Raw genomic sequence first — 16,848 nt, 5'->3', positions numbered from 1 at the left:
CCCCTTCCATAATTTACTATCATTCCATTTTATCTGGTGAGTAATATCTGACCATATGAAACGTGCTAGGAAACCGGGGAACTAATTTGCTCGAGTCGTTCTTTGTGGCGAATTAATTGTACACAGGACCAGGTCCCAAGATCTTTGCCACTGAGGTGTATAACTATGACTTCAGGCTTGGCTAGCATATCCTTGAGTTGTATGAAAGGCAGGAGCTGATCTCAGGACATTCCTCTTTTCCCCCATCCATAAAATGCGCACTTCCCATGCGGCCAGACACAAATGAGACCCATATGAGTGAACTAAAGCCCTTTTTGCTGCCCAGTGAACAAAGGAGTGTCCAACAATCCAACCAATCCTTTGTCATTGGGATAAATCTGTGAAGAGAGGATAAAAGAAAAAGGTTATACATTCATGCATGGTTAGTCCTAATATATGTGTAGACAGCATCCATCTGTCGATTCTTTGTATGGTATCGATGTGCAACTCTGCCTGAGCTGCGCCGGCGGCTGCTTCTATTCTAAACGAATGGGTCCCGAAGTCAGTGTTATACCCTACGCCGGCCAAAGCCAAAACTGCCAGGGACTGGTATCTGGTAAGGGGAATAAATAGGAATTTACTGCCATCCGGTCGCAGTGCCAGGAAATTCAGCAAGTTCTGCACGGGACAAGTACCCTGCAACGTTGCGTGTTTGAAGCATAACCTGGTGCCCTGGCGACCTGATCTGTTTTTGACCTTTGGAAAATTATTTGGGCAGAATGAACAGATACCTTGATGTTCTGTATCAGTATACCTCTGCAATCCATGTCTTTTTTTGGAAGTGGCCACCAGCTTGCTGACGCGCAGTGTGCCAAAAAATGCAAAAGAAAAAGTGGCTCAGAACAGCTTGACTTCGAAGTCAGACTCTCAAATGGATGGTAGTACCTGCCATAACCGAATGAGCAGGTCGTGGGTGATTTGGGCACCTTGAATCGAGCAGTGGCCTTATCTTTCTAGCCCACCCTACTAACTTTTTATTTATTTATTTTGCAGAAATACAACTGTGGGGTTGCCCTATCCCTAGACCTTCAAAAAGAAAGCAAAGCTGCCAGCTGATTCGACACAGAACCCCTCTATTTTTCCCCTGTTCTTAGCCCATGCTATATATTTGACAATTAACTCCTCTTGTACAGGCCCTTCAACCCAACCACATTCCTTCAAAAATTTGGACAAGATTGCGTAAGCTCTGCAATATGTGCTCCATATAGCCGGAGCTACCGATCTCTGCGGGAGGGGTTTCATGGCGGCACTGCAGTGCTCCAGAAGTGATCTGGCACCGGTAACCACCTTCCTTGTCCTCTCCGGGTACCTGTTTCTGAAACAGATTTCATTTAGCTCTTGACAGGGCATCAGCTATACCGTTATAAATTCCAGGCATGTGATGTGCCCATATAACTGTGTTCAGATAAAGACTAGTGAAGACCACTTCCCTTAATTGCTCGGCTACCTTATGACATCTGGCAGACTGCCTTTTTATAACCTGCACTACAGCCATATTGTTGCATTAGAATATAATGTGCTTGTTGCGTAGCTTCTTGCCCCAGATGACTAGAGCGACAAGGATGATTATGTGAATACCTTTTCTTAGATGTAAACATACTGTACGCCGTTGTGATGTAACTACGAATGACGGTATATAAAATCTTTTAAATAAGAGCTCAAGGAAGGTAACGTTGTGTATCAAGCCCAATTCTACCCAGGATGAAGGCCATTGCTGTGCTGACCAGGAACCCTGACAATAAACGCCGAAACCCCAACCCCCTGATGCATCATAGTATACACCCAAGTCACAGTTGGAGATAGGATCCTGCCAAGCAGATGTTCCATTAAACTTGCTCAAAAAAGGAAACCCGAATGGCCGAGTCATCCTTTATCGCCCGTGTGATTCTATTGTGATGATTAGGACGGCTAACGCCTGCTGTAATTGCTGGTAACCTCAAGAATGCCCTCCCCATCGGTATGACTCGGCATTTGAGGTTTAGGATGTCGATGAGGGATTGCACTAGACTGAAGTCGGTTTCTCGGTGGACAGTGCCTGTTCAAGCATGAACTGAAGGCTCTGAAGTTTTTCCTGTGGCAATCTGGATGCCATCTCGGTTGAATCCAGCTCGATTCCCAAAAATTTGATCACTGTGGTAGGACCCTCTGTTTTTTCATGCGCTAGTGGCACGCCAAACTCAAGAGTCAACTGTGAAATGCAGATGACAAGTGGGAACAAGCCTGTGAGTCCTGAGGACCAGCAAACAAAAAATCGAGGTAGTGAACGATGTTTTCCAGACCAGCCTTCTGAGTGGGTAGCCCAATGCAGGAGTGAGCTAAAATGTTCGAAATATGTGTTGATATGGAACACCCCATTGGCATGCATTTGTCAAAATAATGCAGGCCTTTGAAACAGAAACTCAATAACGGGAAGCTGCTGGGGTAGACCGGAAGAAGCTGGAAAGCAGATTCGATATTGGTCTTAGCCATGAGGCCCCTTCTGCCACACCTGCGGAACATGTCTATGGCACTGTTGAATGAAGTGTACTGCACTGTGCACTCGTCGTCGGGCAGTTGATCATTCACAGAGGCTCCATATGGGTAGGACAAGTTTTGAATTAGTCAGTATTTGCCTGTTCCTTCTTCGGGACAATGGTCTGAGGGGAGAGCATAATTTTGCTGAAAGGAGGAAACTCGAAAGGGCCAGCGACTCTGCCCATTGCCAATTCCACATCCAGTTTCTGCTGCTTTCTGCTGCACAAGGTCCGCGTGTCTCGCTGCCGAAGGAGTGTTCTCAACGCGCATGTCTTTGATATCGCCCTGAAAAGGTATGGTGAATCCATTGCGGAAACTCGCAATCAATTTCTTTGCCTCCTCCTTCGGGTGGAGATTAAGCCAGGCCCACATTGCGTCTAAATGTATTGGGGATGGCACCTTCACAAATGCGCTGTATTCATTTTGACTTGTTACTCCCTAGGTTGTTCTTCCTCTGACACTTCGAGGCTAGGTGAGGAGCAAGACAAATCGAGCAGGCATGCTTGAACTTGGAAGCCGCAGGACGATTTATTGTATTTCCAGCAGGTGCCGTTATGAGCGTTTGGAGCAGCCTGCCTGGGCTGTTCTGCCTGCTGACCCAACCTAAGTGTGGGCCGAGTGCTAGCCCCTGCATCGGCTGCCTTACTCTTCATTTGCCTTAGCCATAGCCCAACATCCTATGTGCCCCACGACATAAAATGATTCTCCTCCATTTTATCTTTGAATCAATCATCATAGTTCAGCCAGGCCCAGCCATCATACTCCCTGTAAGCCTCCAGTATGGTATCTGTGTAGCTTAATATGGGACCATACTGAGAAGGGTCATCGTGGCCCATCACACTTGTCACCCACAAGAATGCCCTTGTCCAATTGATAATGTTCCTTGGAATTGGTTTGTCTATGCTGGGTGCCTGGTCACGTTTATTATCCCCTCTCCTGTCCTTTCCTTTCCGCTGCCCTTCCAGTATCCTGAAAATGTCTATATATGTCTGTTTCTTGATCTTCCGCAGAGTCCTGGGGGATGCTGTCCCATAATTGCAATAGTGCTATCAGTGCTGGGGGCCTGAGTCTGCCTCATTGCATCAGTCTTCCCCTGGTTATCATCGGAAGATGACTCTGAGTCAGAGGAGTCCGAGGAGCTGTCCGAACTAGAGTCTGATCTGGCCACCTGCCTGGGTTTGTTTTTTTGCTTACCCGATTTCTTTGCGTTCTCGCCCGAGACCTCAGATGACTCGCCCATAGTTGCCCTTTCAGGTTTCCCTACGCAGAGTTCCATCCCTGCTGTCTGACCTCCTGTGTAACTCGTTTCTTGTGATGGATGGTAGAGGCTTGGTGCTGATGTCGCTGGAAGTGGCAATGGTTCCTGTGCGGCCGGGCCCTGCACACTTACCGCAGTCTGTGGGTCTCGCAGTATCAGCTGAGAGGTCATGTGTACCCCCAAGTACAGTAGTTCTGTTATGGATTGGCCCGTGTACCATGCAGGGATGTGCCATGACCCCCAAGGTTGTGCCGCTGTAGTGCAACTCTCGCTGTCCGAATAGCCTGGGTAAATATTTTGACACCAAAGTGAAGGCTGGCCTGTTATCCCATGAGCCCATGGGTAGTTTGGTGGCATTGGCGTATAAGGGTTTGCTTGTGCCCAGCTTTGCACAGGGCTCAAGCACGGGTCATGCGGGGCGAAGCTAATTCCCGGTCCTGACCATACTGAGCTCCATCCCTGGGGAATCACGTGCGAGGCAAGGGGTGTGCACTACCTGGTATATCTTTTGAGTCACGGCGCCACTGGAGGCCGTTTCAGCTGCCAATTGAAAGCTAATTTCAAGGGGGAGCCGCGTCGCACCTGAATCCAGTGCCTTAATGGCGGGTGCTGGAGCGGGCCTAAATCAAGCAGATGCTGCTACAGGCCTAAATTGGGCAGCCTTTGTCAGAGTGAGTGCTGCAGCGGGCCTAAATCAGGAGGCCTTTTTGCGGGCGGGTGCTGCAGCAGGCCTAAAACGAGTGGGCCATCTATCTCCTGCACATAACGTTGATTGGCGCATCCCTCCTCCTTCCTGCGCTTCGGCCTGTTCACGTTTGCTCTGCAGCCCCTGCCCGAGCGTCTCTCCTTGCATTTGCTCTTCATGCGCGTGATTCAGGTTCAGCCATTCCACTTGAACGCCGAGCCGCCTCCCTTATGCTCATTCACCCCAATGCTCCCCTGACACCAGATTGGGACCTCACCCAAAGCTTCTACTTGAGATAATTTGCAGGCGATGATAGCTTCATTGACCACGAGCCAAAGGGATGCTTTTGCTGAGATGAGAGAACAAATGCGGTGGCTGGGAGGGGAGAAAAAGGGCGAGTGAGTGCATGTGTCAGATGCTTAAATTGGGCCGATGACGCAACTGCTGTGTGCCCGGCCCAGATCGATGGCGCCATGACTGTGCTGGACCAGGAAGATGGGTGAATCGTGTGTGCACGTCCCAGAAACGCAACCCTGTGACAGCGGGATGCACTGGGCCCGACCGCAGCCTCGAAGTTAACAGAGGGCCTTTGGACACTCGATGTGAGCCTTCGCCATTTACCCAGTAGATTTATCCATCAAAACGTTTCCATATCTACTAAAGCAAACTTTTGATAGGTGGTAATACACTTATATTGAAGTCTTGAATAAAACAGGGCACCAAGTGAAAGAACACAAGGTTTTAATTGAAGAACTTGCTTCCGTCTGGCCTGTGTCTCCCTAAATACATCAGGAAAAACAAATACTCTTCGGCTACAAAATAAAGATTCCTTATACTTTTAAGTATTGTTTAAAAAAAACCACTTCTTACCCACCGTCAATGCAAAGAAAACAAAAGTGGCCCTAATGGAGACATTTATCATAAGAAGTCTGCCAAAATGAAGAGAGATCTGGACTGGGGACAGGGAGGAGAACATCTACCTCCCCTGTCCCAATACCAGAAAACCTCTTTATCAGGTATATGGTAGGAATTATTAATAAAACAAATTTCTTGTCAGGCAGGAATTGTAATGGTTCAACCACACACATTTCTTAAAGTATTCCTTGCCTGAAATCAGACGAGAAATAGGAAAATTCAACAGACTGAGGTGGTTGTTTTCCATTGACTCACATTTAGTATAAAGAAAAATCCTAACTCTAATTCCTGCAGTTGACACTGACTGCAGATTGGAAATAATAGAAGATTGGGCAGACATTGCTGATTCTAAAGAAGAAAGCCTGATAATTTCTTTCAATTTACTAACATTGTCTTGAGAAAATTGACACAATTGAGTGACTGAATTTGAAAGTTGAGTCTATTCCTTAAACAGCTTTCCAAATGTCCTTAAGGGATATCTCTCCAGAAGCAGGCAAGTAATTAGACTCCTCTGTAACACCTCCAGATGGAACTTGGACTGGGATTGGAATGACTGACTTCCTTTCAGTTGTCTGACCCATTCTTAAATCAGATAAGCAGTTAGCACCTAATAATGGAGAAGAAATAAAACCACAAATCTGTTCAGAAATATCCTCTTGTTGCACAATTGGACCACTAGGAATAGGAGGTGGAGATCTAGCTTCAGGACTCAAGAAGACTTTCTCCAGGTCTGAACTCATTATCAAGCACTGATGAACTGGAAATAGCAAGACGATCCATGGGGCCACTAACAGTTGAGCTGGAGGCTTGAGGTAAATAGGAGGACTTTCCCCTTCCTTTCTCTTCCCATTCTTAGCTAAAATTAGATCTTGAAAAAAATGACATAAGGGGCGTGCTCCTTTAGTATGTGGCTTCGGCGTACCGGCAGTGGCGCACCTCAGGGCGCCACCTTTAGTAGGCCCCTGATGCTCTAATGACATCAGCGTCGGGCAGCCGCAGTGTTCCTGCTCGACTCTTCTGGTCAACAGCAAGACAGGCAGGCAGCTCTAGATGCCTCTTTAACATATTTCACCAACTCATGCAAATGATGCATATTGTTGGGACCTTAATTTGGGACAAAATGACAGGGTGACTTTTGTAGAAGATAAATGCCCTTTCAAATGACACACAAAAGAAACGATTTAAAAACCACACAGATATTTGCACCTGAACATTGACAAAAATTTGCATAAAAAAGTGACATTGTGTCTTTATATATCTTTGCTTCCAGTTGACTGTAAAGCCTCTTAGTGCAAACCTTATACTTATATGCCATGGGCCATGACTACTCGTCCAGATAGGGCTTGAATTAAAGTATAGGTCATGAACAATGAGGAGTCAAAGTAGGCCTTATATTTCTTTGTAAAATGTTTCGCATACTTTGCTGGTCTATTATAAGGGAGGCAAGCTCATGTTATGTTCCAAACATTGCAGTGGGACTTACCACTAGGGGTTGTACTAATCTACAAAATTTGAGACCCTTGAGAGATGTAGCACTGCAGCACCTGGACAAAATGGCCATTTTAGGTTGCGTGGAGGATGGTACTCGGAGATGACCTCCAATCAACTAGCTCTCCAACCAATGGAGATCCAGGTGAAAAACTTAGTATGGTTTTGTTTGAGACCCTAGAGAACATCCACGCAAAATTGTTTGATTTGGAGGAAGCTGAGTGTGGTCCACTCGATGTGAAATGATCCAAAAGGTTTTATAGCATCTTTGTTCAATCCTTGCCAAATCCTTAAACAGATCTCTAAAGGTTGATAGGTACAGGTCAGTGGGTTTATGTAGTATTCACCTTGCTGCCTTTTTAACTGTTAACATATGATGAATATCTGGTTGGCTGGCAAAAACTAATTTGTAATGTCATTTTTAAAATGATAAATAGACACTACATTGGAATGGATCAAGTAATACTGTAGGTATGAACAACAAATCCTGATGTAGGATATTCTCTTGGGCCAATCTTAATGAAGCCTGCGAAAGATTAATCACTACTGAATTTGCTTGATTTGTGACAATCCTGAGTCAATTCCACTTGTCCTGTATTGATATGCCCTCAAAGCAGAGGTTTTCTCCTGCATCAGCCTTCCCCAAAAAATTGATGACTCCAGTTATCCTTTGCCCTGCTCCAAATGTACCTAGTCTGGTGATTTGCAGTGACAGTCTCCCTCTTGCACCTTATAGTTGTGGGCTCTGAATATTTATTTATTTTGAATTTTTATATATCGATATTCCTATAAAGAATATAGATCACACCGGTTTACAATGGAACAGAACTTTTTATAGATAATAGATGTCATTCTTGAACATTGAAGACTCCCTGGACCCCCCCCTCCCCCTCCCAGGTTTACCAAATCCAGCCAGCCAGAAAAGATTTTCTTTAATATAACTTGCATGTACATTTGTTCTTTACTCTTCTAGCAAAGTACAGAACAAGAAGCTGTACTTGGCTACATTTGCTGCTGTACTTGGACCTCTCAGCTTTGGCTTTGTCCTAGGATACAGTTCTCCAGCCATCTCTGATCTGAGCAAAACAGATGACCCTCATCTAAGACTAGATAAAACTGAAGCATCATGGTTTGGGGTAAGGTATGATTGTTTATTAACATGTGAAATGACTAAGGAATCACCTTTAAAATATCTTCAAAACAGCTTATTTCAGATCCAGAAGATCTGCCAAACATTTCTTTTCCTAGCATGTAGCCAGATGGACTTAGGACCAATGGGTTATGTACTACCCTGCTAGCAGATGGAGACTAGTCAGGTTTCAAAGTTGATGTCACCTTAGATATACCTGCAGTGAACTCAGCCCTCCAGTATCTCTCCGTCTCCTAGCAGATGTGGACGTGCTTTCCCTACACCAGCGTTTGGCATAGTGGGATTGCAGTAATCATTAGAAGAGGAACATTTACCTTTTAAATTGAAGATCGATTGAGCCCCGCTCTCCTGTGGTGATACCTTAAGGTCCCTCCACCAGTTGAGAATTCCTGAGGCGATTTCTGAGATCCCTCAGAGGTGTGCCTTGGTCCAGTAGCTGGCTCCCTGCGTGGACTTTGCTGCTGAAGCAGCTGAAAGGCAGCAGGTGCAGGAAGCCGAGTGCAGCGGTAACTGCCAAAGTACTCCCTCCCCTGCAGCCGGAGATGGTCTCTGTACTCAGCCAGTATGCGCTGAGCCCAGGTAAGTTAAAATGAGAAGAGGATTCCTCCAATTCAGAGACGTGGAAGGGCTTCAGTAAGTCTTTCCTCCGGTTTTGTTGCTCGGTGTGCCATACAGACGATGTTCCCGATCCCATCGGGGCAAGGGAAGGAGGCTTCCAAGTGGGTTGAGCAGCCCCCTGATGGGCTAGGCTCGGTGGGCACACCATATGGCAGGCCATGGTGGTGCCATCTTGAGCGTCGTTGCCATTGCCCCTCATAGACCATCGGTATGCGTGGTGCGAGTTGGCTTTACGTACGCGCTGTGCACCTAGCATCACGCGTATGTTCGCGCTTAGAGGGGCTTATACTTACACGTACTGGGATGGATCTGTACACGCTCGAATTCAGGCGCTAGCCAGCTGAACGCATAAGTTACTGTTGATTATGGCTCCGGCAGAAAAGAAGCACAAGCGACATTCTCTTTGTGCTGCCTGCCATATTAGGGCTGCACACGCTGACCTGGAGTCCTTCCCGTGTCAGCATTGTGAGGAGGACCAGGGAGGTTTAGACTCCCAGAACTTTTCCAAGCCTGGCTCCTTCCATTCGGAAAATGGGTCAGCCACGATCTTATCCGGTAGCACTCTGGACCTGAGTAATCCTGGGGCTGCATCCACCTTGGGAGAGGGCAATTCAGTGGCACCTACCCCAGTTCCTCCTGGGCTAGGTATGGACCTGGTGGCCTTTTCCTGGGTAGAATTTTTTTCAAGACCTTCGAGCCTTTGTACAGGCACAGTCAGTCCATCCTGCCCCTAACCGAACCCCAGCCAGGAAGGCCTCGCTCTCTCAGCATGCCTTGAGACATGCCTCATCTCACCAAGGGTATCCCTGACAGGGACCCAGACACCATGGATGACGAAGGGGACAGAGACTCGTTGGAAGATGGGGAAATCCCTCCAGGCTTGGAGCCATACCGGACCATGTTACAGTTTTTCCATAGAGATGAATTGCCAGCCCTGGTTTCTCAGTCCCTGAAGACTCTGGGAGTTCCTGGCATGGATCCTATGACATAACCAAAGAAGAATCCCATCCTGGTGTCTCTATGAAAAACCTCTTGCTATTTTCCGATGCTGGAAGCCATCCAGGAGTTGATTGACCTGGAATGGGTTGCCCCGAAAGCTAGCTTTAAAGGAGGTCAAGCATTGGAGGACCTGTACCCCCCTGGACCCAACGGCCAGAGATCACCTGTGTTTCCCTAAAGTGGAAGCCCTGATCTGCGCTGTTTTGAAGCGAACCACTATCCCAGTGGAGGGGAGGAGTGGCCTTAAAGGATGCACATGATAGGTAGTTAGAGTCCATCCTTAAGCAAGTTTTTGATGCGACAGCAGTGACATTACAGATTGCTTTCTGTTGTGTCCTGGTGGCTCGCTCATGCCAGCTTCTCTCAAGAGGGGCAGATAGCTCAGTGTCGCGTTCCAGAGAGGCTATGGAGCCTGCCGCAGCCTTTCTAGTGGACGTGAGCTCTGACCTAGCCCATACCTCAGCCAGAGGAGTGGCCTCAGTAGTGGCAGCCAGAAGACAACTATGGCTGCGAAATCGGTCAGCGGACGTGACTTCGAAGGCAAACCTTACAAAGATGCCCTTCAAGGGATCCCTTATATTCGGTAGTGAATTGGAAAACCTGGCCAGTAAGTGGGGTGAATCTCCAGTACCTTGGCTACTGGAAGTTAAGAGGAGGAGGCCACAGCACCCCTTGCCTATGAGAGGTCAGGCCAGGGCTTTCCAGTGCTTCCGGCCCTATAGGAATTCATTATTTCAGATGTCTCGCTCCTCGGGAAGGTCTCAGTCCTTTCGGAGTCGACAACTGAAGAGAGGGGCTGGTTCAGGTTCAGGTTTGGCCTGAACTCCCCAATGAAGTTTTTCCGACCCATCCACGGGACAAGGAGATGGGGGTCGACTATATCTCTTCTACCAGTAGTGGTTCGAGATCATGTCAGACAAATGGGTACTGGATATCATATGAGAAGGATACATGCTGGAGTTTTGCAGCATCCCACGGGACATATTCATGGTGTCTCCATGCCACTCCCAGCACAAGAGGCTGGCAGTGGGATCTGCCTTGTCAAGGCTCCTCAATTTGAGGGCTATAATTCTAGGAAAATATGGGGCATTATTCCATCTACTTCATTGTACCCAAGAAGGAGGGTTCCTTTCGCCCCATCCTGGATCTACAGGTAGTTCGTTTCCGCATGGAAACTCTACACTCCGTCATAATGGCCGTACAACCGGGAGAGTTCTTAACCTTCCTGGACTTCTTGGAGGCCTACCTCCACATTCCAATCAGACAAGACCACCAGTGTTTCCTATGCTTTGTGATTCTAGGCTGCCATTATCAGTTCTGGGTGCTGCCTTCGGCCTGGCAGCCACCCCAGAACATTTTACAAAATTTTGGTGGTTGTGGCGGCAGCACTGAGGAAAGAGGGAATTCTCATGCACCCATACTTGGCTGATCCAGGCAAAGTTGTTAGAGGAGAGCCTCCAGGTAACCTGCTTCAGGAGCTTGGTTGGATTGTGAACATGGACAAGAGCGGTCTCAAGCCCTCCCAGTCCCTAGAGTATCTGGGGGTTTGTTTAGATACCAAACAGGACAAGGTCTCCCTTCCACCCTCGAGGATAAGGAAAATGTGTCAAGTGCACCAGTTGATGAACACCATACACCCCATGGTGTGGAGCTATCTTTAGATCCTCGGGCTAATGGCATCAACCCTGGAGGTAGTACCATGAGCGCATATGCGTCCACTCCAACACTCCCTGCCATCACGCTGGAATCCGCTGTCCCAGGACTATTCAATTTGCCTTCACCTACTGATGGAGGTGTGTGCCCGGCTTCAGTGGTGGCTGCAGGAAGCCCACCTGAGCAAGGGTATAAGCCTGTCCCCTCTGGAATGGCTAGTTCTCATGATGGACGCGAGCCTCCGGGGGTGGGGAGCTCAGTGTCGGGAACTGGCAACCCAGGGGCGTTGGACCAAGGAAGAGGCACGCTGGAACATAAAAGCCTGGAAGCCTGGGTGGTCAGATTAGCGTGTCTACAGTTCAGCCACAGGCTTCAAGGTCAGGCAGTCCATGTGATGTCAGACAACGCAACAATGTAGCCTACATCAACCACCAGGGAGGAACCAAGAACCAGTAGGTGTGCCTGGAGATAGGCAGACTTGAACCTATGGATGATTTCGGCCTCCTGCATCACAGGAAAAGACAATGTCAGAGCAGCTTTCTAAGCAGAGAGAATCTGGATCCAGGAGAATGGACATTGTCATTCAAAGCCTTTCAGCTGCTGGTGGATCTCTGGGGCCTCCCATCCATCGACCTGCTGGCCTCATCTCACAATGCAAAGGTCTCCTGATTCTTCAGTCACAGAAAAGATCAGCGATTTCTGGGAATCGACGCCCTTGTTAAGGCCTGGCCAGAGGAGGGCTTGTTGTATGCCTTCCCTCTGTGGCCCTTGCTGGGCAAGGTCATTCGCAAGAGCAAACATCACAGGGGACTGGTCCTTCTAGTGGTTCCAGATTGGCCCAGACACCCGTGGTATGCAGACATGCGGAGGCTTCTGGTGGAGACCCCTCTATGCCGCCTTCTGCACAGGGACCTGCTCCAACAAGGTCCGATCGTTCACGAAGACCCGACTCTATTTTGTCTCACGCCTGATGAAGCATGGCTATTCCACGGCAGTAATTTGCACCTTGCTCTGCGCATTGAATTTCTCGACGTCCTTAGCATATGTGCGCATCTGGAGAATATTTAAGGCCTGGTGCAAGGAACACAGGGTTGCCCCTCGAACAACCGAAATCCCAATGGTTCTGGAATTTTTATGGGTCGGCCTGAATATAAAGGGTTGTCCCTTAACTCCTTGAAGGTCCAGGTAGCGGTTCTCATCTGTTTTAGAGACGAGGTGAAAGGAACCCGTCTGTCTGCGCATCCGGACTTGGCCTGTTTCCTAAAAGGAAAGGCCCGACCCCCTGTGGAATTTTAATCTAGTACTGGATTTTTTAGCAGGGCCTTCCTTTTGGCCTCTGCGCAGTCTATCCCTGCACCTGTTAACATTGAAGATTGTGTTTCTGGTGGCGATATGCTCGGCTAGTCGCATCTCTTAACTACAGGCATTGTGTTGGAATTATCCAGAGGAGTGTTTCCCAGGAGCCTTACAGCTTTGCACCGTTCCTTTCTTCTTGCCTAAGGTAGTCTCGGAGTTTCACTTGAATCCTTACCATCCCTGGATGGACTCAAGGACACAGAAGACTACCGCTTCCTCCACTATCTAAATGTCAGTAGGCTTTTAGTGCGGTATCTGGAAATCTCGGAACCAGGGTGCAAGACGGACCGGACCGCTTGTTTGTTCTTCACAGTGGAAGGAAACAAGGCTAGGCAGCTTCATGGGCTAGCATAGCTCGCTGGATCAAGGAGGTCATCACGGGAGCCAGTGCGCTTTCAGGTTAAAGCTCATTCCATTAGGGCCCAAGTAGTGGAAGCTAAGCTTCTGTCTCCCGTCGACATCTGCCAAGCAGTGACGTGGTCTTCCCTGCACACCTTCTCCAGGTTCTATTGCCTGGACGTTCCGTCCCGAGAGGACGCAGCCTTTGCGAGGGCAGTGCAACTGGACCGCGAGCAGCCTCCTGCCCCGTTCGGGAGTAGCTTTTGTACATCCCATTGGTCCTGAGTCCATCTGGCTACCCGCTAGGAAATGGAGAAATTATTTACCTGATAATTTCATTTTCCTTAGTGTAGACAGATGGACTTGGCATCCCATCCATGGCTGCCCAAGAATGGCACCAAGGAATCTCCCATGAGGTGAATCTAGATTCCAACAAGTTACGGGGTATATCTGTCACCCAATCCCAAGATCAGGGCATCTATAATCTTGCTGGGATTCAGTACTTATGTTTTGAGTACATTTATTGTTGTCTGTCTGTAATCAAGTTGTTAGCCAAGTTTTAATCAAATTTGTAATCAAGTTTTTCAATTGTTTTTCCACAAAGGTTTTTGAAGAGAATACTGGAGGGCTGAGGTCACTGCAGGGGTATATCTAAGGTGACGTCAGCTTTGAAACCTGACTCAGTCTCCATCTGCTAGCAGGGACGCACATAACCCATTGGTCCTAGGTCCATCTGGCTACACTAAGGAAAACAAAAGTATCCAGTAATATCTCCAATACAAATCCCTCTTTTTTTTTTTTTTTTTTTTTTTTTTTCTCCTCTTCCTTTGGGTTTTTTTAAATTTTTTTTTTGGGTTCTTCAGCTGGCCCTAGCTCTCATTTGCTGTTTACATAGAGTATAGTGGATGGGAAGAAAATGCTTTTGATTAGAGTTTGGTAAAACAGCCTGGAGAGAGCATGCACATGCTGCACTACACAAATACTGAAATCCTCCTAGCTTCACTTCCTCTTATGCTTCCTCCATTTTTGCAGTTGATTTTGAAAAAGAAAATGTGAAAACAGTGTTATCCAGGGCAGAGGAGGCTATCCTAAGTAAAATACCGAGCTCTCCTTCTTTCAGAGGTCAGCAATTCCTGCCCACAACTACCCTGAGGCGGGGAGAGGTGGTTATTTTGACATATTTCAGATTTAGTTCTTAAAGCTTAATTACATAAAGGGTTCAAGTTGCTACTAAGTATTCAGATACATGTATGGAATAAAATTTATTCTGCAAATTCTTCTATATGATGCAAATCTGGCTTTTCCATTAGGCTTGTAATCGAGGAAACTAATTCATGACTTTCCATAGGTATTCTGCATGCTACTAACTTGCATTTTGACACTCTGCTTTCATATTTCACTACAGCCAAAAATTTATATTTAAGGTTGTGGTTATGTTACTATTTATGTATCTCTACTGCTAACCATGTATTATTTATTTATTTATTTATTTAAATAATTTATATACCGGAGGTTCCTGTATAATATACATATCACCCCGGTTTACAAGGAACAGTAACTATCGCTACATTTAGCGGTTTACATAGAACAGAATATAAAATGAAGTTTTTACATTGAACAAATGAAGTAAACAAGTTATTGCTATTATTGCACACTGCTTGTGCATTTGTATTATTAAGAAGGTGGTATTACTATTATACTTTTGTGAGTGCATGGCCACTTTAAATATGTTTTACAATGCCTTGAATGAAGCTCCTTTAAAAAGGAAACAATGTTGGGAATTATTAGAAAGGGAATGGTGAATAAAATGAAAAATGTCATAATCCTCTATCTCTCCATGGTGAGACCGCATCTTGAATACTGTATACAATTCTGGTCGCCGCATCTCAAAAAAGATATAATTGCGATGGAGAAGGTACAGAGAAGGGCAACCAAAATAAGGGGAATGGAACAACTCCCCTATGAGGAAAGACTAAAGAGGTTAGGACTTTTCAGCTTGGAGAAGAGACGGCTGAGGGGGGGATATGATAGAGGTGTTTAAAATCATGAGAGGTCTAGAACGGGTAGATGTGAATCGGTTATTTACTCTTTCAGATAATAGAAAGACTAGGGGGCATTCCATGAAGTTAGCATGTGGCACATTTAAAACTAATCTGAGAAAGTTCTTTTTCACTCAATGCACAATTAAACTCTGGAATTTGTTGCCAGAGAATGTGGTTAGTGCAGTTAGTATAGCTGTGTTTAAAAAAGGATTGGATAAGTTCTTGGAGGAGAAGTCCATTACCTGCTATTAATTGAGTTGACTTAGAAAATAGCCACTGCTATTACTAGCAACGGTAACATGGAATAGACTTAGTTTTTGGGTACTTGCCAGGTTCTTATGGCCTGGATTGGCCACTGTTGGAAACAGGATGCTGGGCTTGATGGACCCTTGATCTGACCTAATATGGCATGTTCTTAAGGCAGTTAAAAAATCATAATTAACAATCTACTTCATTTTTTTTAAACAGCTGAATTTCACAAATATTTTTGTTTGTTAAAGCTTAATATACTGCCTATATATAGATCTAGGCAATTTACAATTTAAGAAAACTTTCATAATTCAGTAGAATAATCATACAAACCAAACATACAATTCAGGATAATACAATTCAAATAAATATACTAGACACTAATACTCATAAAAACTTCCTAAAAACATTACTACACACATTAATAGTAGCACTCTTTATGCCAAAATAATTGGTTATCATTTACCGATCATAATAATATTACTTAACAGTTAAATCATAATGCTACTCGCTTTTAAAACATCATTCTGGATTAATGTTGAGCTAAAGTGATGTCTCAAACACATTGGAGACCGCATGTAGGATATTAATTGTTGCCCTTTTGTTTGTCTGTTCTTTAGTCTATCGTGACAATAGGAGCTGTGATGGGTGGACTTTTGGGAGGCTGGCTTGTGGATCGACTTGGCAGAAAGCTGAGCCTGATGCTCTGCTCTGTTCCGTTCATCTTTGGGTTCATGACAATAATTTCTGCTAAGAACGTCTACTTGCTTTACACTGGACGAATGCTGACAGGTTTGGCTAGTGGAGTCACTTCCCTTGTCGTTCCTGTAAGTGAAATCAGTTTACATTTCCTTTATTAATTTGCAGAGTTCAAGTGTATTTGGATATGTTAATGTGAAAGTGTGTGTCAAAGACAATGTTTTTAAGTGAAGGAAAACTGTGTTATCGAAAAGAGACAACTTATTTGTGGTTAACGGCGCACTGGCAAAATGCACTGAGTGAATTTTTAAGGGTTTTTTGGTTTTTTTTGGGGTGGGGGGGGGGGGAGTAGAAAAGAGGATAAGAGGAGCTTTTGTCTTTGTTTTCTTCCTCTTCCCTCCCACCCAAGGAGCAACAGTACACATGGTGATGCATTTAGAATAAAAGCTAGGTTGTGCAATGTACATCTTTTATGCAAAATGTGGTATGCATAGTATGATACTTTTATTGTTAAAATCATTATTTCAACATGACTTGGGCATACTGTTATAGTGCACAAGGATTGTTTGAAAGTCCAGCTCAGTGAGGAACGGACATCTCATGGAGTTTTAGCTCTTAGGTTCTGAGTGGGAAAGACGGCTGCTGCTATAGGAGCACCCCTACTGGCAAAAAAAACCACACAGGAGTTAAGCCTTTCAGGGCACTTCTTAGCTAGTCCTTGGCAGGATAGGGAAATTAAGTCACACATCTTTTCAGGGAAAGGGGTTCTAAAAGGGATAAAATACAAAAAACAAACCCAGAGAATTTATTATTTGTGTAGAAGAACTAGACCTAAACCTACATC

At 45.8% G+C, this 16,848-nt stretch overlaps 1 protein-coding gene across 5 annotated transcripts in view; it reads left to right on the top strand.

Annotated features, from left to right (window-relative positions):
* SLC2A8 (solute carrier family 2 member 8) overlaps positions 1-16,848 on the top strand; it is a 128,343-nt gene that overhangs the window by 26,099 nt on the left and 85,396 nt on the right. For 4 of the 5 annotated variants that reach the window (XM_029611870.1, XM_029611867.1, XM_029611868.1 and 1 more), the window contains 2 exons: positions 7,873-8,035; positions 15,926-16,132. In XM_029611870.1, coding sequence (XP_029467730.1) covers positions 7,873-8,035; positions 15,926-16,132 — 370 coding nt within the window. The remainder of the gene's footprint in view (positions 1-7,872; positions 8,036-15,925; positions 16,133-16,848) is intronic. The other variant, XM_029611871.1, reaches the window with a different exon arrangement.

Source organism: Rhinatrema bivittatum, chromosome 8 (assembly GCF_901001135.1).
Source record: "Rhinatrema bivittatum chromosome 8, aRhiBiv1.1, whole genome shotgun sequence".
Classification (NCBI taxonomy): Eukaryota; Metazoa; Chordata; class Amphibia; order Gymnophiona; family Rhinatrematidae; genus Rhinatrema; species Rhinatrema bivittatum.
The sequence above is the reverse complement of the archived record's forward strand: the minus strand, read 5'-3'. Positions and strand labels throughout refer to the sequence as shown.